The sequence below is a fragment of the Narcine bancroftii genome, chromosome 8 (genome assembly GCF_036971445.1).
Source record: "Narcine bancroftii isolate sNarBan1 chromosome 8, sNarBan1.hap1, whole genome shotgun sequence".
Classification (NCBI taxonomy): domain Eukaryota; kingdom Metazoa; phylum Chordata; class Chondrichthyes; order Torpediniformes; family Narcinidae; genus Narcine; species Narcine bancroftii.
Window position 1 is genome coordinate 83,331,353 of NC_091476.1, and position 23,611 is coordinate 83,354,963.

Sequence of the window (23,611 nt, forward strand, 5' to 3'; positions counted from 1 at the left end):
CTTGGCAGAGTTGTTTTAAATCTCCTGCCATTTAGAAGTTCTGCCAGCCCTTAAAGGTGTTGCTCATAGTGATAGAAGAGCGAGGGATGGGTCTTCTTTTGTTTCGCGATAATTAACCAGTATGCGTTTCACAGTTTGCATGTCTTTCAATGAACCCCTGACCTTTGGGGTAGTATGGGGTGAGGTAGTGATAACAAATCCATACTCTGCAGCCAGATTTCTGAATTCTTGTGACGTGAACTGTGTTCCATTATCACATCTTACTTGCTCGGGTATTCCTTGTTCAGCAAGGAGTGCTCTCATTTCTGAGGTGATAGTTGACGCTCTCAGGTCTTTCACCCTTTTGACGAATGGAAACTTAGAGTAGTAACAGGCCACTATTAAATACCACTCTTGATTCTCGGTGAACAAGTCTGCTCCTACTGTGTGTCGTGGTCTGACAGGTACTTCTGTGGAAATAATTTCCTATTTTTGTTGTGTGTTTCTATACTTTTTGCATATTTTCTTTGTCTGGATCTCATAATTGACAGAGATTAAATGCAACTCCTGGCAGCTCTCCAGACCTAAAATTGCTGGTCCATCTGCGTCTACCTCGTAGAACGTACAGAGGATGTTCTTTCCCTTAGGGCAGCCATTGATCTTAGCTCTCCCTAGCTGCTTGATCATGGGTCCACCATAGGCTATTAATGTGACATTTGCTGTGTCCAATGCACTGTCTTTTGGATCCCCTTTTATTATGTTCTCTGGGAACATCTGGTGGTAGAGGCTGAGTGGAAAGACATTGCTTTGTGACCCAGTATCCAGCTTCACCTTTAGGTTAAATATTGTGGGCTTTTTCTGGATTGTTCTCTGTATTTGGATCATGAGTGAAACTCACTTTCTTCTTTCATTTCACCCGACATCTCGTGAAGGTGTATGGATTCTATGTCCAGTATCTTGGTTTCGGAGTCCTCATTGTTGATCCCTTTTATGTGGTGGATCTCCTTCTCTTTTTTCTTCACTGGTATCACTGTTTTCTTCATACCAGACGCACATCTTCACTCAGTGCTTTTCTTTACCACAGGCTCTACATTTGGAACCGTATGTGGGACATTTATTTCGGTCATCGAAGGGGTGTTGTCTGCCACACTTCCTGCAGGTCTTGGGGGGTGGTGGGGGGGGGCGTTTGCACTTTTCTGATTATGTTCTTCATAGCATCAACCCTTCCTTCTCTTTGCTGTGGGTGGGTCTGCAGAGATAGGAATTTCATTTGTGTCCTCGTGGCTTTGAAGGCTCAGGCTGTGTCTATATCTTCAGCCAGCTTCAAGCTATCCTTCCCTATAAGAGATTTTTGCAATTCAGGATGGGTACTCCCTCATATTAGTTGATCAGCTAATCTTTCCTCGATATCCTTAAATCTGCATTTTGAAGCAACAATTTTTAGTTTAGTGAGGAAGTTACCAACAGTTTCATCAGTTCTTGCATTAAGCCTTGAAATTCATAGCATTTAATTGTATGATTAGACCTGGGTTCAAGGCGAGAAGCAAACTTTGCAAATATCTGCTCTGAATCATTTTTCTCCACCTCTGTAAGCTCCCAGCTATTAAATAAGTCAAGGCTTCGCTCCCCCGTCCAGAGAACTATAGAACTGACCTTCTCCTCTACTGTTGCATTTTTAAAATAGCTTTGGTGATGGTAACAGTATTGTTGGGTCGGGGGATCCACTTGCCTCTGTTTGCTGTGGCCTTTTTACCGCCTGTGTGCATGGCCTAGCAACCTGCTCCACCGAGGCACCATTTCCTTTCTTCCATCTCCAGAGCACATCTGACTGGGCTACAACTTCCCTGAGGCCTCTGAAGCCCTCGTCGGAAAGCAAGAGTCAGATATCCTAGGGCAGCTGCTCCAGGAAGATCTGCTCGAAGACCAAGCAAGGCCTGAGTCCCTCAGCAATGGTGAGCATTTCACCTATGAGGGCGGATGGGACCCTGTCCCCCAAACCGTCTGCACACTACAATCGGGCGGCATGCTTGTGCCGTGAGAGCCCAAAAGTGCAGGCTAATCATTAGCTTCTAGTGGGAACAGTATTTTCCTTGCTCTGGAGGCTGACGCAGGAAGTCGATGACCCTTGCTGCCGTGTCCTGGTCAAGTGAGTTCACTACGTAGTAGTAACATGTCATCCATGGTGATTTGTTGAAGGTGGAACTGGGCCTCGGCCTGTTTGAACCACACGTGTGGCTGCGATGCCGAGAACGTTGGCAGCTTTAATGAAACCATGTGAAGAGCTGCTTGTTCTATCGTCTTTGGATCCAACTGCCAATGGGATCTTCCAGGGTCACCAATGTAGTGTGTGTGCTACCATGAAGTGTGGAAAGAATGACACACACACATGAGGAGTCGGTCATTGGCCTATAATTACCTGGTTTACTTTTGGAGTCTTTCTTAAACAATGGAACAACATGAGCTACCCTCCAATCTTCTGGCGCCTCTCCCATGGCTAAGGACATTTTGAATATATCCATCAGGGCCTCTGCAATTTCTACATTAGTCTCCCTCAAGGTATGACGGAACATCATATTTGGCCCAGAGGATTTATCTACCTTTATTCCTTGTAAGAGAGCAATCGCCTCCTCCTCCATAATCTCCATAGGTTTCATGACCCTTCTGTTTGTTTCCCTTATCCGTATGGCACTGTGCCAGTTTCCTGAGTAAATACTGATGCCAAATAAAACCAAGATTTCCCCCATTTCTTGAGGCTCCATACGTAGTTGACCACTCTGATCCTGTAGGGGATCAATTTCGACCCTTGTTATCCTCTTACTCTTAACATACTTGTAGAAACCCTTCAGATTTACCTTCACATTATCTGCCAAGCACCCTCGTATCTTCTTTTTGCTGCCTTGATTTCCTTCTTTAATATTCTCTTACTTTTTCCATACTCTGCAAGTACCTAATTTTCTCCTTGTTGCCTAAACAGTTATACACCTCTCTCTTCCTTCTTAATCATATCACCAATATCCCTTGAAAAACAAGGCTCCCTTTGCCTGTTAGTTTTGCCTTTAATCCTAATAGGAGCATGAAAACTGCATCCTCAAAATCTCAACTTTGAAGGCCTTCCACTTGCCAGACACATCCTTGCCAGAAAACAGCTTATTCCAATCAACTCTTCCAAGATCCTTTCTCATTTCCACAAAATTGGCCTTTCTTCAATTTAGAATCTCATCTCGAGGACCAGACCTATCCTTATCCATAAGTAATTTGAAACTCATGACATTATGGCCACCGGACCCAAAATGCTCACCTACATAGACTTCTGCCTCCTGACCTGCCTGGTTCCCTAACAGGAGATCAAGGATTGCATCCTCTCTCATTGGTACCTCTATATATTGATTTAGAAAACTTTCCTGAATATATTTGACAAACTCTAAGTTTAACTTTTTTTTTCCAGATATTTACAAATCAGGCATTTTATTTAATCTCAGATCCCTGATTTTCTTAGAGCTCCTGAGATGAATATTTATTAAAAAAATATTTTAATAAAAAACTTACACAAACCAAAAGGGTACAATTCAATAAGATAGTTTGGACAGTTATACGAACTAAATAAGACATTCCATCTCACACTTACATAAATAAATTGTAAATCATATCCATAATTCATATTCTAAATAGTATATACCTTTTTTAGAAAAAAGCTCTAATAATACAAAAAGAGGAAAATAGTCGAGGAGAAAAACTCAAACCCCTTACCTAACGGCATTTCAAGGTACTATATATGACTGGTTTTAAAAGAAGGAAGATTTAAAAAGATCAATATAAGGAATGTGGAAAAGGTACAAGTCAAACAATTTAATTACATTGGAGTAAAATTATAAAGTAAGATAGTGAGTCATAAATGACCCCCATAACTTTTGGAATGAATATTCTAATACATTTTTTGGATTACAACCTTCCGGTAAAGGGTTAATATCTGTTATTTATGACAAGTTGACTGGTCTAAGACCCACTCCTTTAGTCCAAATTAAGAATGCCTGGCAGCAGGATTTGAACCTTTCGCTGTTCAATGAGGTTTGAGACTCTATTTTCAAGCAGATTAACACTAAATCTCTCTGTGCTTGCCACTGTCTATTGCAGTTCCAAGTGGTTCATTGGTCCCACGTGTCTAAACTCAAATTATCTCGTTTTTACTCAGATATAAATCCTCATTGTGATAAATGCAAAAATAGGTCATGCTTCTTTAATCGTGCCCCAATTTGGAAAAATATTGGTGAGAAGTTTTTCAAATATTGGTGATTCTCAATTTAAAATTAGAACCAAATCCCTGAGTTGCTCTGTGTGGAACTCTTGGAGAAGATGATGTTTTACTAACTCCAATTAAATGCTGTATTTTATCTTTTACTTCGGTGCTGGTCAGACATGCCAGCTTATTCCAATCAACTCTTCCAAGATCCTTTCTCATTTCCACAAAATTGGCCTTTCTTCAATTTAGAATCTCATCTCGAGGACCAGACCTATCCTTATCCATAAGTAATTTGAAACTCATGACATTATGGCCACCAGACCCAAAATGCTCACCTACATAGACTTCTGCCTCCTGACCTATTCACCACCTATACCCCACCTATTCATGAACAATGACTAAAGGACATAATGTCCTGCTTAACTTTGGAAAAAATTAGATACACCATTAATGATTCAAACATTAGATTCCAAATGTAATGGGGCCCGTTCATGGACTATTGCCATAATCTCTGTTCACTGTTATTACAGTATTTTGGCCCTGTGTTGTCCCACTTCAGAGTGAGCTACTTGGTTTCATCAACACTAACTTACAACCTTGTTTAGGGTCAGGGGTTTGGAAAATTTACATTTATTATGTCCATTCTTTATGATTCTTGTTGTGCTTTGGGAATTCATATGTATGATTATCCTCGCAATGCTTTTCTTTATCTTTTTTTTCTGAGCACATCCCATAATTTTATGGTACAAATTTAGTATTTCTGAAAAGCAATAAAATATTTTAAAAAGAAAGAAACATGGGTTCAACTGTCACTAGGTTTGTGAGTTCAGTTCTAGGTATCAAACCTTCAGAAGAATGTGATGGGTGGAAAGAATTCCAGGATGGTTCTGGGGGTGTAAGGCTTCAGTTATCTGGTTGGAATGAAGATGCTAGCATCACACAAGAGACTGCAGCTGCTGGAGTCTGGAACAACATGCAATCCGCTGGAGGATCTCGGTAGAGTTCCAAAGATCCTGGATTGAACCATAGAACATGACAACACAGAAATAGGCCCTTTGCACCATCTAGTCCAGGCTGAACTATAATTCTGTTTAGTCCCACTGACCTGCACCCAGTCCATAGCCTTCCATACCCCTCCCATCCATGTACCGATCCAAATTTTTCTTAAATGTCAAAATTGAGCCCACATTCACCATTTCAGCTGGCAGCTTGTTCTACATGCCCAACACCCTCTGTGTGAAGAAGTTCCCTCTAATGTTACCTTTTAACATCTCACCTTTCACCCTTAACCTATGTTCTTCAGTTCTACTTTTTGAAAAAAACTTAGTCATACAGCGTGGTAACAGGCTCTACTGGCCTACGAGCCCATGTTACCCAAATACCCGAGTTAACCTACAACCCCCATACGTTTCGAACAGTGGGAGGAAACTGGAGCACCTGGGGAAAACCCATGCAGACACGGGCAAAATGTACAAACTTCTTACTGAGTGTGGGATTTGACCCAGGTCACTGGTGCTGTAATGTCATTGCGCTAACTGCTATGTTCTCCATGCTGCTCGTACCTCCTGTCTCACCTAACCTCGGCGGAAAAAGCCTTCTCCTTCGAGTGGGAACAGCCAGGAGAGGATTTGATATGTGTTGGAAGTCATGATAAATAAATCAAGGACATTGTTCCTGTTATTCTAAGTCAGAAATCTGTAATCCAGTGGTTCTCAACCTTTTTCTTTCCACTCACATATTACTTTAAGTAATCCCTGTGCCATCAGTGCTCTGTGATTAGTAAGGGATTACCTAAGGTGGTCAGTGAGTGGGAAGGGAAGGTTGAGAATCCCTGCTCTAGAGCTAATTGTAACTGAAATATTTTGCTTGAGAAAAATTGTCATTGGCTCATTTCCTTTGGAGTTCTGAAACCGTGCACATAACGAGTCCATTAGGTAGGGTTAAAACAGTGGTTTTCAAACTTTTTCTTTCCACCCACAGACCACCTTAAGCAATCTCTTACTAATCACAGAGCATCCATGGCATAGGGAATACTTAAAGTGGTCTGTGAGTGGAAAAAGAAAGATTGAGAACCACGTAGTCAGAGAGTTAACGTGGTTAGCTAAAGGGAAAATGGGACATGAGGTGGTTATGAACTGGAATGCCTTTCCTGATAAAGTAGTTTAGATTAAATTTATTGCCAGAGAATATTCAACCCTGAGATTCTTTACCTGCAGGCCGGGCAAAATTTCTAATTACCAGTAACTCGAAAGAAATGTCAACAAACTGCGCAAATACGGAAAAAGAAAAAATCAGTAATAAATAAAGAGCAAAAGTACAAGTCCTTAAATGAGTCTCTGATTGAGTTTGTTGTTGAGGAGTCTGATGATGGACGGGTAGCAGCTGTTCCTGAACCTGGTGGTGGGAATCTTGTGGCACTGATACTTCTTTTCTGATGGCAGCCGTGAGAACAGAGCATGAACTGGGAGGTGTGGATTCTTGATAATTGTTGCTGCTCTCAGATAGCAGTGTTCCCTGTAAATGTTTGCAACAGCATGGACTGTTTTGTCTGTGATGCCCTCGACTGTGTCCACTACCATTTACAAGGATTTCTGTTCAGAGGTATTGATGCTCCCATCAAGCAGCAGTCAGCACACTTTCCACTACATAACAGGAGAAGTTTGCCAAGGTTTCCGAAGACATACCGAACCTTTGCAAACATCTGAGGAAGTAGGCGCTGACCTGCTTTCTTCATGATGACATTAGTGTGATGGATCCAGGGAAGATCCTTCATTTGTGGCTTTCATAAAGGAATTTGGTATAAACAAATTACGCTATGGTTAAAGAGCTGGGGAAAATGTGCAACTCTGTAATCTCAACAGCACATTGTGGGCTTAAAGTCTTTTTCAATGCTTTATGTTACAGAACAGGATAAGGCAGCAAACCCAAAGGGTCCTTTGCTCACTGGGGAATCATTTTTTCAGGCATTCAGGAAGACATATTTCAAAGCAAACACTGACAATTCTTTTTCTTGCTCCTTAATTTAATGACACTTGTTTCTTTGCATGCCTGACAGAAGGCCCAGGTTTGAAATGTTGGTTACCCTTTCTATGGATGCGACGTGACCTGCTGAGTTTCTCCAGGGCATTTGTGTATTGCTCTGGACCCCAAGCATCTGTAGATTTCCTGTTTAACTTGTTGCTTCTGTTTTCTCAGGTTGTATAATTGAGGATGGATTGTCTGGATGATATGCTCACAGAACCCTTGGATTTGGGGTCTGCCAGGGAGATCAACGGAGCTGGTATCATGGAGGAATGTTTGCTTAGAGGAATCAGGGTCAGTCTTCCAGAGGATCTGTTGGAGGATGTGAGTACTCTCCAACCTCAGCACTGGGCACTGAAGCATCTTTGGGTCTTCTGAAAATGTTTGTGGGAATCACTGTCGTATTCTGCAGGGTTCACAGGTCAGAGCTACAAGAAGAGAAGAGATACAGAGAAACATATGATACAAGTCAGCAGTCTTTCTGAAGGGTTCCAGCCCAGCTGCTCGACCCACTGAGTTCCTCCAGCAGTTTGTTCTTATAGCTCAGGACGGAGGATTTAAAAGGGGAGCATTTCAGCACAGTTTTGCGAGAAATCTCTGTGACTGGTGGCAATGAGTTTGGTCTGGGAACTTGCTACGTGTTACAAAAGAACAGTTGAGCTGAGACCATGAGTTCTCACCTGGTGAATTTGTGATGCCTTCAGCAGCTTGTACACAGTCTCTGGTCATTACGTGACTGTCTCTATGTGGCTTTGTTTGCACATAAGTTGGCAGACACATTTCCTGTTTTGTTACAGTCACATAGTAAAACCTTTGTTTGTTAGGTTGCTCTGGGATTCCAAAAGGCATGGTGTAACGCAGGGCCTTATTGTATTTAATTTGAACAAAGCTTGATTGCACGGGTCAATAATCGGTTTCTACTTCAGCGATATTTTGGGTTGATGAAACCTACTCCCATTAAAGTAGGAATCTTTATTTCTATTTCCAGGAGATCCTTGTCCCCAATTTACTGTTCAGATTTGGAATATTTCAGTGCCTCATCTATGACCAGATTCCCAAACCAGTGTCAGCTGACAGTTGGGAAACATTCTCAGTTCAGTTGAACTCAGCTGTTGGGTGATAACTAAACAAATAATTTGATTTTCTCATGTCACATTTCAAGATGATTTGAAAGTAGGAAGTGAGTTGCTGGCTGAAGCTTAAATCTGCAAAATCTGGAGCATGACTTGTGGCTTTCATTGCTTTAGTGTGAAGGTTCAGCCTGATGCAGTTTAGTTAATTCTATCCTGATCATAGCACTTTGGGTGGCATGGTAACTCTGTAAGTCATGCAGCCGTGTCACCTTTACACCGACTTGTTATGATCCTGACTCCCTGTGCTCCAGAGCTTTCCTCCCATGTGTAGGTTGTTGGGCAATGAAATGGCTAAAGGTGGCTGATGGAAAAGGCAGGGGCTGTTACTGTGTGTATGAGAGAATAGGTTAAAGGGAAAGCAGACACTTGAATGGGATTTGTGTGATTGCACTGAGTGCTGGCAGAAATGGTTAGTGCAATGCTGTTGCAGCGACCAGGACCGGGGTATGAATCCGCGCTGTCTGTAAGGAATTTATCTGTTCTCCCCATGTCTGCATGGGTTTCTTCCAACCGTCCAAAAACCATATCAGGGTCAATTGGGTGTAATTCAGCGGCATGGACTCGTAGGTCAGAAGGGCCTGTTACAATGCTGTATGTAAAAAAAAAAAGTAAACCTGGTAGGTTGAGTGGCCTCCTGTTTCATTCATAAAACTCCCACAAAATCCACCAAAAATTTCACTGTCTTTTCCCTTGAGAAAATAATGTTGAATTATATCATTCTCCACTTTTAACCAGTGTTTCATATACTGTGTGATTTTCCAGGTCTAAATGTGTTTGTGGATTATGCAAAATGCTGGTTTAAAAAAACAGAAATGAATACTGAATTCGACAATAGCTGGATGGGAGAAGCCAGAGAGTGGTGGTGGATGATTGCTTCTCAGACTGGAGGACTAGTGGTGTGCCTCAAGGATCAGTGCTGGGACCATTGTTGTTTGTCATCTATATCAATGATCTGGATGATAATGTGGTAAATTGGATCAGAAAGGTTACAGATGACACTAAGATTGGAGGCGCTGTGGACAGAAAGTTTGAAGAGGGATCTCGACCAACTGGAAAAATGAACTGAAAAATGTCAGATGGAATTTAATGTAGACAAGTGTGAGGTGTTGAAATTTGGATTGACAAACAAGAAAGGACATACATGGTAAATGGTTGGGCCTCTTCAAATTCCTAAGAATGCCTTTTCAACTAAAAAACACGGCACAGACATTCCAGCAGCTAATGGACATCGTTGGCAGGGACCTTAAATTCATCTTCATTTACCTAGACGACATCCTCATTGCCAGCCCCGTTGCCAGCACCCACAGGACGGACCTCACACGCCTGTTTGACAGACTGCAGCAGTTCAGACTAACAGTGAACCTGGCCAAGAGTCGGTTCGGCCTGCAAACAATAGACTTCCTGGGGCATCGCATTATCCCAGAGGCTGCCACGCCACTACCTGACAAGGTGGAGGCCATTCAGAACTCCCCCAAGCCGAACACGACTGAAGGACTACAGGAGTTCCTGGGGATGGTCAACTTCTACCATCGCTTCCTCCCGGGAGTGGCCACTCTCATGCAGCCCCTGCTTGACCTTGTCAAACTTGGTGAAAAGATGCCGCAATGGAGGCTGGAGGCCACAGAGGCTTTCCACGCCACCAAGTCAGCACTGACGAAGACTACGGCACTGGCACACCAGGATCCCACTTCCCCCTCACAATGGACACTTCAGACATGGTGGGCACAGTGCTAAAGCAATGGGTTGACAAGCACTGGCAACCCCTCACCTTCTTCAGTAATCATCTCTGAACATCAGAGCTCAAGTACAGCATGTTTGACTGCGAACTGCTGGCCTTGTACCTGGCGATACAGCACTTCCGCTACATGCTGAAGGAGAGAGTGCTCACCGCCTACAAAGACAACAAACCATTGACCTACGCACTGAGCAAGGTCTTGGACCCGTGGCTGGCAAGACAACAACGGCACCTCTCCTATGTATCGTAATTCACCACAGACATCCGCCATGTTGCCGGCAAGGCCAACATAGTAGCTGACGTGCTGTCCCGGCCCGCTGTCACCTCAAAGTCGTGCACCTGGACTGCGACCTACCAGCCCCAGACCCCCAGGTTAAGCGCAGAGGTAGACTGCTCAGAGAGCAGCAGCGATTCTGGGGGGGGGGTGGTGTAGTGGGCTGAGTGACCGTTGTGTAAATGGGCTGAATCACTGCAACACGCGGCCAATCCAAGATGGCGTGGGCTCTCCTTCACTGCCGAGAAGGAGCCTGCGCCTAGCGCCACGTGTGGGCTAAGAAGCCCTCAACTTCTGCATAGCGGCAAGCTGGCCGGAGAGTGACACTGCAACATGGACGTCACTTCCGGAAGTTGGAGGGTACGTCTCCAGAAGTGGGCAGGGCCAGCACGGAGACATGGGAAATTCATACCAGTAAAGTCAGTCTTTGTTTTACACTCACCTTGTGTGGATGTCTCTTTGTTTGGTTGCGCTGCTGCAGTGGACACTACACATTGGTCAGGTGTGCTTCCTGCAAAAAGATTATATCCACTTTTAATTTCTTTAAGGATGCCAAGACCCTGTTCCACTTCACTTCTCCATGTATCACATTAATGTTAAGATTAATAAACTTTAGTATTTTATCCATACCATTTTTCAAACAGATCTATAACAATATCTTCCCAATTTTCTAAATTCTGTTATAACATTTCCATGTTGAAAGACATTTCCAACATGTACATTTCTCCTTTAAGAAACTCTGGTGACGTTGACAATAGTACCCGGAAGCCAGCAAGAAAAGCCCACGGGTTCTTCCGAAGAAGAAACCCTCCCTTTGGTGGCAACTTTTAAAACCACTCCTCTCCCAGCGCCATCTCCTTCCCCCCCCACCCAAAGTCGGAGTTTCCCCCCTTGCTGCTTTCCTTTCCACCTTTCTGTTTTTTCAGAGCTCTCCATATAAACCGCAATGTTTTATTTTTAACTTTAACAGTGAAAACAAGATGGCTCAGTATTATCAGTATAAATAAAAAAGTACGTCTGTAACGGCAGATACGCTGCTTTTGAAAGAACACACAACCAGATGGGTTGAGCTCAGTGAGCAGAAAATTGGTTTATTGCTGGCTGCCAGGCTGGACTTAGTTACTGAAAGAACACACAACCAGACGGGTTGAGCTCAGTGAGCAGAAAACTGGTTTATTGCTGGCTGCCGGGCTGGACTTGTACTCCCAGCCCGGACCTGGCTGAGAACCACGCTGGGGGTGGGGGGTGGGTGGCGCGCCGATGTCACTCAGGCGTCATGTGTTCTCCCAGTGTGGGCTTCTGAGCCCGGTGCTGAGAAGAAGGGGAAACCCCTGACGGCGCCATTTTGGCCGGCTGCCCCACCACGTGGATTACAAGAGGGGCCGGTTCGCCTGCCTAATGGCATGCTGCCACATGTCTTTCATTTAGTCCTGTTTTAAAATGGTCTTTTCAGCCCTTTCAGCCAGCGACTTTAATCTTTTCAGAACTTTCTTTAAAATTCTTCCACTTTATTCTTGAAAATTCGTCGATTGCCTTCTAAGACATCCACCCTCAGTGTTGCTGGGTAAATCATTGAGAATTTAAAGTTTTTAGATCGCAGTTGCCTCTTTACCTTGTCAAATTCCTTTCTTTGTTTGACCAAAGCAATGCTGAAGTCCTGGAAAAACATTACTTTTTCATTGTCCACCACCAATGGGCCATTATTATTTTTTGAATATTCATATGCTGCTCCCAAGATTTCTGAAGTCTTACCAGGACTGGTCGTGGTCACTGTTCGCTGGTTCTTCTGGGTCTGAGGGTCTGGTGGGCCCTTTCAATTTGCAACTTTGCATTAACTTATTTTCTCCCAGTATTTGTGGCATCCATGTTTCAAAGGAACTCATCGTGTCTTTTCCCTCTATTCCTTCTCTCAGTCCAATGATTCTTATGTTGATATGTCTGCTATATAATACCAGTTGATCTTGTCCTTTCTTTTCTGTGTCCCAGTGCCTTCAGCCTGTCTTTTGTCCAGCTCATCCTCTGAATGAGACATTTGTTTACTGAAGTCTTCCACAACCTCATTAATTTCCATGACCTTCTCTGATCTATCTCTCATCACTGTTTCCATACTCGTAAAACGACTGCATAAAGTTTCCAATATGTTCAGAATGGAGACCCTATCTTGGGCCGAATTCCCAGCTCTGCTGGCTTCAGCCGGTCCCAAGGCCCTTGCTGAGTCACTCCTCATCAGGCTTCCATTCGATGTTCCTGGCTGAGCTATTACTTCTTCAATTTTTGTTCTTGGTTGTTTCACACTTGCTTTATCCATTTTTGATGATAAAATTCAGCTTTTGAAACATCTTTTTAATATGTTTTGTGGATAGCTTTTTCAAAACACTTCTGCTCAGCTCATCAGCATGGCCGTGCACCTGTTCAAATTACTCTTGAGATTGGGACACAATTTAGATTTCTAAATGAATCTTCTTATACAGAAATTCCCCAAAAACATTTAACAAGCTATTTTCCAGGGGAGTCTGCTAACATTTTTGACAGGACAAGCAAGAAATTTGATATTTTGTTTCTGTTTCCCTTAGCCCGATATCTTCTTTGAGGTGGTAAGTCGCAGAACCTGGGATGAGGTCCTTTCTCAGGCACAGAGAGATCATCTGAGGAAGTTTCTTCCACAGTTCTCTGAGGACAACCTGGAGCAGCAGGACAGTATTATCACTGGGCTCTTCAATGGAGATGACTTCCGGTTTGGAAACCCTCTGCACATTGCACAGAAGCTATTCCGAGGTAAAGAGGTGATAGCGGTGGCATTTAATGGGCATACAGCTGTGCAACATGGAAGGTGTATTTTGCATAGAACAGCACATGACGTTGTGCTGACCTATGTACAATACAATTCTTCCCTACCTCACTTATCATAACCCTCTAGTTTTCTTACATCCATATAAGACATCCAGTCTTTTGAATGTCCCTATTGTACCAGCCTACACCACCATCCCTGGCAATACATTACAGGCACCCAATACTCTCTGTGTTTTAAAAAAAAAGAACTACCCCTAATGTCTCTCCAAATTTTCCTCCCTTCACCCTGTGAGGTGACCTCTAGTGTTTGCTACTTTTGCCCCAGAATAAAAGGCTGTCCACCCTATCTGAGTCCCTCATTATCTTATATATGCCACCTCTCATCCTTCGTCACTCCAAAGTGAAAAGCCCTCACTCTATCGTCCTTGCTTTATCAGACATGTTCTACAACCCTGGCAACATCTTGGCCGGTCTCCTCTGCACCCTTTCCAAAGCATCTACTCAGTACATCTTTTGTGAAATGAGGTGACCATAACTGAATGCAATACTCCAGGTGTTAGCTAACAAGAGTTTTATAGAGATGCAAAATTCCCTCTTAGCTCTTGAACTCAATCCCCTGACTAATGAAACCGAACGCACCTTAGGCCTTCTTAACCACGTGCTTGGCAACCTTGTGGGATCTCTGGACCTGGACCCCTACTTCTCGCGGTTACTCTACACTGTTAAGAATCCTGCCATTAACTACTCCTTCCAAATTTGACCTTCCAAAGTGCATCACCTCACACTTAACCAGATTGAACTCCATCTGCCATTTTTCTGCCCAACTCGGTATCCTGTCTATATCTTTTTGTAACCTATGACAAGCCTCTACTCTGTCTACAACACCTCCCACCTTTGTAGCATATTGACCCACCCCTTCACCTCTTCATTTAAGGATAACCAAAATTAAAAGGGAGAATTTAGAACTTTGGAATTCTTGGCCTTCCAAAATGTTTTATAAAATCTGGAGTGAATAGGAAATATATTATACGCAAGGGTAATTTACGAGATCTCATGGGAATTGTCTTCCAGTGACACTGCCGAGTCTGAATGGGAAGGTTTTGATTAGAATTTAGTGTTGAAGGCAGAGTTGAAAGAATCCCTTCTGCCCTTTAAGAAATGGACAAAACTTTTCTTGTTATAGTATTCAAATTACTGATGATTATCTTTCATCCGCAGATGGTCACTTTAACCCAGAGGTGGTTAAATACAGACAGCTGTGCGCAAAATCTCAGTATAAACGTTATCTGTGTTCCCAGCAACAATATTTTCACAATCTGCTCAAACAGATCCTCGTCTCCAGAAAGGTAGGAACGACCACACAGTTTGAGTGGCAAAGATTAGATTTTTAAAGCAGGCTCCTGAGGCTTGAATTCATTGTGTGGGTGATTTACCCGCTTGTCTGACCAATGGTTGAATATCAGAGTATCGACTGAGAAGTTGGCTCCTGAACTGATCAGACCAGCATTCAACTGATGTGTGTACAGTTTATTCCCTTACTCACAGACTGCGTTTGATAAAGAGAGTGCTGAAGTTTAAGTTTCTATGTTCAGCTGTTTTAGCCATGAGAAATATTACCTGTGTGAGTTTAGATGGAAGAGATTAGAGGATTGGAAGCATTGGTGGATCATGACACTGGGGAGACACTGTGTGAACCTGTGTGCAGAGGCTGGTACACTGCTACATCAAACACTGCTCGTGAAGCAGCCATGAAAACTGGAGAGTCTGCAGATGCTATGATTGTAATGCGATACACAAAAGTGCTGGAGAAACTCAGCAGGTCGCACACCATCTCTATTTGCTCCCTATAGATGCTGCGAGACTTGTTGAGTGCTAAGACCAGCAGTTTCGGGTAATACTCTGAAAACTGGAGCCTGCTTAGCATGAGAAGGGTATCAGTGTCTCAGATTGGGTATTGAGAGCTTTATTTGAGCCTAAGTTGCTCATTGATGTTTCAGAAGTTGCTGGAATTGGCGAGAAAGAGTGGCCCTCACTTGGCACTAAAACAGAAATATCATGGAAGCTCCTGCCACGGAGAGAGAGAAGAGGAGAGGCGAGCGCGTGGTCGTTATGAGAAGATCCTGCGAGAGGTCAAGGAAGAGTGTGACGATAATACCATTTCATCAGATGAGGAAGGTAAGAATTCCTGGTGCTGATTTAGCACAGAACACCCGATGTCAAGTCAGGGCGCATCCCCGACCCCCAGGTGTCATCAGGGTGGCCCCCGATGCCGAATCAAAGCCCCCATTGCCGAGGCACAGAATCCCAGGGCCGAGACAGGGCAGATCCCCAGCCATGGTCTGGACAGGCAGAACATCGCATGAGGATCATAGGATTCCCCAGTGTTCACAGTGTTGGTCTGTGACAGTTTCCACAACTACATGTTGGTCTCCAGTTTGGGCTCAGCTGTGACTAATGTGGGCATCCTACAGATTCTAGAGTCGTACAGCACAGTAAAGAACTCATTGGTCCTCTTCATCCATGCTGACCTGTTTGTCCATCTGCACTCATCCCATTTGTCCACACAAGGTCTGTATCCAATGGGCCTGTCTATTTAAGTGCTTGTAAATGTCTCTTAAATTTAGTAACTGATTCTTATTCCACCGCCTCCCCTGTTGAAAATTCCAGATATTAACCACTCTACATATAAATAAAATACTTATCACTCAAATCCATTTTAAAATACCTTCCTCAACATTAGACTTATTCCCTGTGATACTCCACCATGGGCTAAAGATTCAAAGAGTTTCTAATCTTTGTCTCTCATAATTTTGCATATTTCTATTAGGTCCTCCCTCATCCTTCTTAGCTCCAGCAAAATCTAGCCCAGCCTATCTAAACTCTCCACATAATGAAAGTCCTCCAAGCTGCATAATAACCGTGTGAATCTCCTCTGCACTCTCTTCAGTCCCTCCCTTAACATTGAAACCAAAAATGCACACAGTACTCATGCAGCCAAGCCAGTGTTTGGTTCAACATCCCATCTTTTCCAGTCCGTGCCCTGACTTGGTTGGGGATTCATGTCACACGCAGCCTACTCCACATTTTCCACCTTTTGTTGCCATTTCAGGGAACTATGGATTTGAATCGCAAGGTTACGGAAGAGTTACAGTGTAGGCCCTTCAGCCCATGATGTTCCAACCTATGTAAACCTACTCCACTACAAGCTAATTTTTCCCTACATCTCAGCCATCACTCTCTGTTCGTTAACATTCCTTAGTACCCTAATGCTTGCGTTACTTCCGGAACTGCATCACCTCATATACAGCATGATTAAATTCCATCTGGCAACACCTAACCCAGCTTTCTCTCCAATCTGTGTCCTGCTATAGCTTCAGACACCCTTCTTCGCTGTCCACAACACCAACCATTGTGTCATCGGCCGACTTACTTGTCTGACCACTTACATTCACATCTAAGTCATCAATGTAAATGAAACAACGTTTCCTTTTCTTTCATGATCAAAACTTCAATATTTCCCAATCATACCATTATTTTTTTTTGCCTTTTACTCTTTCCGGAACATGCTGGCCTTGAACAGATAACTCACTTTAAAAGACTCCCACTTTACAGCTGTTGTTTTACCCACAAGCATCTATTCCCACCTGGTCATCTCTTAGGCTATTGAAATACTCCTTCCACCAATGTTGGACCTGGACATGAGGGCTTGCTCTATTCCTTTCCAAGAGTCCCTTGAATTACAGAACTGTTCCCTCATCAATACTTCTGTCACCTGTTCAGTTTCATTTCCTAAGATGAGATTGAATACTTCAACTATAAGATATAGGAGCATTTAGGCCATCCTGCCCATCAAGTCTGTTCCATCATTCAAATCATGGCTGATGTATTTTTCCTGTTCAGCCCCATTCTCCTGCCTTCTCCCCATAACCTTTAGTACCCATTCTAATCAAGAACCAATCAACCTCTGCTTGAAATATACCAAATTACGTGCTCAACAGCTGTCTGTGTCAACCGTTTCCATCCATTTCTCATCTCTTTTCTCAAGGGATATCCTTCTATTCTGAGGCTGGGCCCTCTGGACTCTCCCACTGCTTGAAACATCTTCTCCATATCCACTCTATCCAGCCCTTTCAGCATATGGTATGCTTTGATAAGATATCCCCCCCACCCCCCCGCATCCTTCTAAACACGAATGATTACAAGTCCAGAACCATCAAACACTCCTCATACACTAATTTTCTCATCCCCAGGATCATTCTCATAAACTTACTCTGGACCTTCTCCAATGGCAGCATATCCTTCCAAAGATAGTTTCTAAGGAGGTTTACAAGGATGTTGCCAGAGTGGCAATTAAAATGGAACAACTGCCAAGAACAATAATTGCAACAAGAAAGGAATCTGGTCAAGCAACCTATAAAACGCAGGAAATTGATGATGACTTTAGGAATTTTTATTAAAAATTATATCAATCTGAATCTTTGAAGGATGGAATAAAAATATGAATATCTGTCACAAGTTATATCTGAGTTAAATATGGAGGAAAAAAAAGAATTATTGAATTCTTTTACAGATGCTGAAGTATATGAAACTTTAATATCTTTATCAAATAATAAGGCTCCGGGAGAGGACGGTTTCTCACCGGAGTTTTATAAAGAATTTAAAGAGTTGTTAATTCCTGTTTTTATGGGATTATTGGATCAAATGGAAGATTCTAATGATTTATCAGAATTGTTTAAAACAGCTTTAATGTTATTCCAAAAAAGGAAAAGATCCTCTGTTACCATCTTCTTATTGACCAATATCATTATTAAATACAGATTATAAAATTCTATCCAAACTATTAGTTAACAAGTCAGCTAAATGTTTACCCAAATTAATAAATATGGATCAATCTGGCTTTATTAAATGGATAAGATCGGCGGACAATATTAGTTAAATTTATGTTTACTAAATATAGCCCAGAAAGTAAAGATACCAGCAGTTGTGATGGCTTTCGATGCGAAAAAAGCGTTCGATAAATTAAAGTGGGATTATTTATTTAAAGTGCTAAATGCTTTTGGAATCCTAAATATTTTTATAAATTGGATAACAGCTTTGTATAATCACCCAAAAGCTAAGGAGGTCATGAATAGGCAAATAACGAAAGCTTCTCTATTAGAAAGATCATCTTGGCAAGGATGCCCAGTATCACCATTTTTATTTGCACTGGCAAAAGAACCATTGGCAGAAGTGATAATAATGAGATTAAAGATTTTAAGATAGAAGATAAAGAACATAAAATTAGTTTGTTTGCAGATGATGTTATACTATATCCTTCAAAACTAGAAATATTAAAGAAATTTAATGTACGATTGACAGAATATGGTTCAATATCAGGTTACAAAGTTAATGTAGGAAAAAGTGAGGTGATGGCTATGAATGACGGGGACTATACTCAAAACGAGCAGGTGACAACATTTAAAAGACAAAAGGAAGCAATTAAATATTTAGGAATTAATATTGACAGGAATGTAAATAATTTATTTAAATTGAATTATTTGCAATTTTATTGAAAAAAATATTGAAAATTATTGAAAAAAAATGAGGATTTAAAAAGATGGAAAGATTTACCAATAACTTTAATAGGAAGGATAAATTATGTAAAAATGAATATTTTTCCAAGGATACAATATTTTTTTCAGTCATTACCAACGAAGTTTCTTCAAGAATTAAAAAAAAAATGTAAGAAAATTTATTTGGTGAGATAAACTGCCATGGATAGCTTTGGAAAAACTGGACTTGGAAATTTGATCATGGAGGACTAAGATTGCAGGATTTTAAAAATCATTATAAAGCAACGCAATTAAGATTTTTGTCCTCCTGTTATCAAACATATATTTCTTCATCTTGAATAATGCATTATAATAAAAATAATGCAAAATGATACTTAATTTAATTTTATGCCCCTCCCCCAAAAGAAAGAAAAAAGAAATCACACCTGAAAAATTTTACATCATTCCTTATTTATATATGGGGAAAAGACAATTTGGGTACAAATTAAAATGAGTAAAATATGAGAAATTGATTCAGAACATATTGTACAAATGGTGTGAAGAACTTTTGAAAGGGAAAGTCGAAGTATCAATTCTAATTAGAAGTACCAATTCTAAGTAGAAGTACCAATTCTAAAGCATTTGCTTAAGATATGGAATGGAATCCATATGGAAAGAGGAATCTTTCTTTTCTTTCTTTTCTTTCTTTGGCTTGGCTTCGCGGACGAAGATTTATGGAGGGGGTAAAAAAGTCCACGTCAGCTGCAGGCTCGTTTGTGGCTGACCAGTCCGATGCGGGACAGGCAGACACGATTGCAGCGGTTGCAAGGGAAAATTGGTTGGTTGGGGTTGGGTGTTGGGTTTTTCCTCCTTTGCCTTTTGTCAGTGAGGTGGGCTCTGCGGTCTTCTTCAAAGGAGGCTGCTGCCCGCCAAACTGTGAGGCGCCAAGATGCACGGTTTGAGGCGTTATCAGCCCACTGGCGGTGGTCAATGTGGCAGGCACCAAGAGATTTCTTTAGGCAGTCCTTGTACCTTTTCTTTGGTGCACCTCTGTCACGGTGGCCAGTGGAGAGCTCGCCATATAATACGATCTTGGGAAGGCGATGGTCCTCCATTCTGGAGACGTGACCCATCCAGCGCAGCTGGATCTTCAGCAGTGTGGACTCGATGCTGTCGACCTCTGCCATCTCGAGTACCTCGACGTTAGGGGTGTGAGCGCTCCAATGGATGTTGAGGATGGAGCGGAGACAACGCTGGTGGAAGCGTTCTAGGAGCCGTAGGTGGTGCCGGTAGAGGACCCATGATTCGGAGCCGAACAGGAGTGTGGGTATGACAACGGCTCTGTATACGCTTATCTTTGTGAGGTTTTTCAGTTGGTTGTTTTTCCAGACTCTTTTGTGTAGTCTTCCAAAGGCGCTACTTGCCTTGGCGAGTCTGTTGTCTATCTCATTGTCGATCCTTGCAACTGATGAAATGGTGCAGCCGAGATAGGTAAACTGGTTGACCGTTTTGAGTTTTGTGTGCCCGATGGAGATGTGGGGGGGCTGGTAGTCATGGTGGGGAGCTGGCTGATGGAGGACCTCAGTTTTCTTCAGGCTGACTTCCAGGCCAAACATTTTGGCAGTTTCCGCAAAGCAGGACGTCAAGCGCTGAAGAGCTGGCTCTGAATGGGCAACTAAAGCGGCATCATCTGCAAAGAGGAATAAAGAACTATCAAATAGCCAAGATGATATTAAAGCAGAACCCACTTATTCCTTTTACAGTTAATAATCCTTGTTTTGATATTTGGCCTAATTGTGGGATAAAGAGGATAAAAGATTGTTTTTTTAGGATACTTTTTTCTGACCTTTAAGCAAATGAAAAAGAAATATACCAAATCATACAATTTTTTCATATTTTCAGCAAATCATATTTAAAAAAAGAAGTGAGGTGAGAATTTTAGACTTTCCGGAACAGAGTCAATTTCAATATTTAATAACTGATATATTTATAGAGAAATTTATTACTAAAAGTAGATGAAATTACAAGACACAGTGCAGAAAAAGGAATTATATAAGTCCAAACAAAGGTGGGAAAGAGATTTAAATATACAAATTCAAGAAGAGGTATGGCCAAAAATGTGTCAAGAGAGTGTAACTAATACAATCAATGTTGGATATCAAATGGTACAATATAATTTTTTGCACCAATTTCTGAGTGTAGCAATAGCGGTGGCAAAGAAGTGTGTGGCAGTAATGTGGAGTCAGACAATATTGTAGGGTTGGATAGATGGCAAAGTGGAAATACAAAATTGTGTACCGTTAGAAAAAAATTACTTAAGGAACCAACCAGAAAAATTTTAGATGATCTGGAAACCATATATAGATTTTGTTAATAAAAGTCCATTACACCTGCTCCTCCCAATCAATATGTTCAACGTAGAATTAATATGCTAGAAAATATAAATAACGAATGCTGTAAAATTATTCAGGTGTGATTTCTTTCTTCTTTTGGGGAGAGGGAGATATGGGGGATAAAATTAAATTAAGTATCATTTTTATGATGTATTATTCAAGATGAAGAAATATATGTTTGTAATTGATGCAAATGGAAAAATAAAATTTCCAAAATAAAGGATGTTGCCAGAGAACCGGGAGAGCTGAGTTTTTGGGGATGGATGAATAGGTTAGGACTTTATTCCTAAAGCGTTGGAGAATGAGTGGAGATTTGATAGGTATAAAAAAAAATTATGAAGGGTATAAATAGAAAAAAAGTGTAAACAGGCTTTTTCCAGAGAGGTTGAGTGAGACAAGAAAGAAAATTAAATGTTTAAGGGGAACATCAGGGAGAACTTCACGCAGGGAATGGTGAGAATATGGAATGAGCTGCCAGCAGAGGTGATGGATGTGGTTAGATTTTGTCATTTAAGGGAAGATTGGACAGCTACATCGATGGGAGGAGTATGGTCCTGGTGCAGGTTAATTGGACTAGGTCAGTAAATAGTTTGGCACATACTGGAAGGGCTGAAAGGCCTGTTTCTGTGCTGTAGAGTTCTATGATTCTATATGCGACCTAAAACTCCACACAATGCCTTAAATGTGGTGAACAATGCCTTCTAAAACTTCAGCATTACATCTTTGCCTTTATATTCTAGTCCCCTTGAAATGAATGCTGATATTACCTTTGCCTTCCTTACTGCTGTCTCAGTCTGCAAATTAACCCTTAGGAAATCCTGCACGAGGATTACCAAGACCTTTTGGACCTCTGCTTTCTGAATTCTCTTCCCATTTAGAAAATAGTATACTGTTACACACTAACAACCTTTTTAATTATTTTTGGGATTAAAAGGATTTTGTTAGTACTAACAAAGGAACAACAATGGAGAATTCACCAGACCATGGTAAATTCAAAACAACAGTTTTTATTAAACTATTAATAACAGAACATTTCTTACTTATTTAACTCTAAACTTAACCCCACTATGCACAGATGTAAATGTATGTGTGTATAATTAAAATCACACTCTGAAAGTCAATCTTTAAAAGTTCAGCTTGTGGTCTTATAAAGCGCTTTTAAACATTATATCTTCAGGCCTCTTTTACTCACAATTATGTTTTCCACACGAAGAATCTGCCTTCTTCTCAATGACAGAAAATGTGGCTATTTTCTGCCACAATTAATTCACAAACCCAGACAAGGTTTAAACAAATGTGGTTATCTTCTTCCACGATGAAGTCACAAACCAGACAAGGGTTAAATGAAGTGGCTAAACACAAAAATAGACCCAGTAGAATTCTGTTGTCTTATCCAAAGAGACAGCAAAGGGGTCTTCATTACTTCAAAACCCATGGGTTCTGTGTTCCCCTTCTTCTAGGAGTAACACACAACAAATAGTACCAATTCTGGTTACTGTAACTCAACCCTGATTCAACCCCTGTGTTTCACAGGATTTTGACTTCTGTAAATTCTATGCTGAACTGTTCCAAAATGTCTGAATTCAGTAAAATATTTCTCTTAATTATGTGACTATTACATCATGGATGAGGTGAGTCACAATTCTTGGAAACCACATGACCATCAATTTTATTTCTACAAATTTCGGTTCCTTTTTTAAAACCACTCTATGTCCATAACAACCTCTGACTGCATTTCTGTTCAAGAGGCTTAAGTGGTTTTGACTAAAAACAGATGGCTTCCTCAGCAGTTCTTGAATAATTAAGACCCACAAAATCTATTAGCTCTGTCTGTCCGAGGCACATCGTCTCTGAGAATGAACACTCTGCTAAGAAAGCAAGGGTTCTCTATAAATGTGTTGTGACCTGTGTGACCCTGTACTTACTAAGAATACAGATACAATATTTTAACTCTATCATTTACTTTACTGAGACATTTTTATATAAGAAATATACTTTAACATTAAATTAAAGTTTAACACAAATTTGTCACATTTCTTTCTGTACCTTTCTTTGCATTGTAGAGATGTGCTCCTGGTTTCCCAGTTCTCCAACACACCCCTCCAGTCCCAGTATTGCTCTGAGAGTTGTACCAACTCTTTCCACACAGGATATGAAGACAGTTGGTAAGTGCTGCAAGGCTTTTACTGCCACTCAGCCAAGTCTTGCCACATTGACGCCAGCAGGACACTTTGCTCTCTTGAAATGGAAGTGTTTGAAAGAGCCAGGTTGTAATTTGTGGTGAGTGTCAGTGCAAGATGTTGTGTCAATGAGTTTCATTTTGATATTTTTGGTTATAAGCAACTTTATACAGAGAGTAACTGAGCCCTGCCACATTCCATGCAGATCTTTGTGTAGTGCTGCTAACTCCCTCCACATAGTAGCTGCCCAGTCTCCAAAGAAGGAAGAAAGCAGCTCCCAATTCCTCCATCTTCTGCACCAGCCCTGTGCTCAAGAGTAGCTAGGCACTGGGCACACC

The 23,611-nt window shown here is 41.6% G+C and overlaps 1 protein-coding gene and 1 long non-coding RNA gene across 6 annotated transcripts in view; one reads left to right on the forward strand and one right to left on the reverse strand.

Annotated features, from left to right (window-relative positions):
* Positions 1-23,611, forward strand: part of nfrkb (nuclear factor related to kappaB binding protein) — a 164,885-nt gene that overhangs the window by 12,181 nt on the left and 129,093 nt on the right. For all 5 annotated transcript variants that reach the window (XM_069894378.1, XM_069894375.1, XM_069894379.1 and 2 more), the window contains exons 2-6: positions 7,412-7,561; positions 12,953-13,154; positions 14,388-14,515; positions 15,167-15,344; positions 23,157-23,258. In XM_069894378.1, coding sequence (XP_069750479.1) covers positions 7,427-7,561; positions 12,953-13,154; positions 14,388-14,515; positions 15,167-15,344; positions 23,157-23,258 — 745 coding nt within the window. In that variant the 5' untranslated portion in view covers positions 7,412-7,426. The remainder of the gene's footprint in view (positions 1-7,411; positions 7,562-12,952; positions 13,155-14,387; positions 14,516-15,166; positions 15,345-23,156; positions 23,259-23,611) is intronic.
* Positions 7,131-23,184, reverse strand: LOC138740985 (uncharacterized). Its single transcript, XR_011343245.1, has 3 exons — positions 23,140-23,184; positions 10,822-10,890; positions 7,131-7,665 (listed from the first exon to the last, which is right to left on the reverse strand). It is a non-coding gene; the product is annotated as an uncharacterized lncRNA (long non-coding RNA).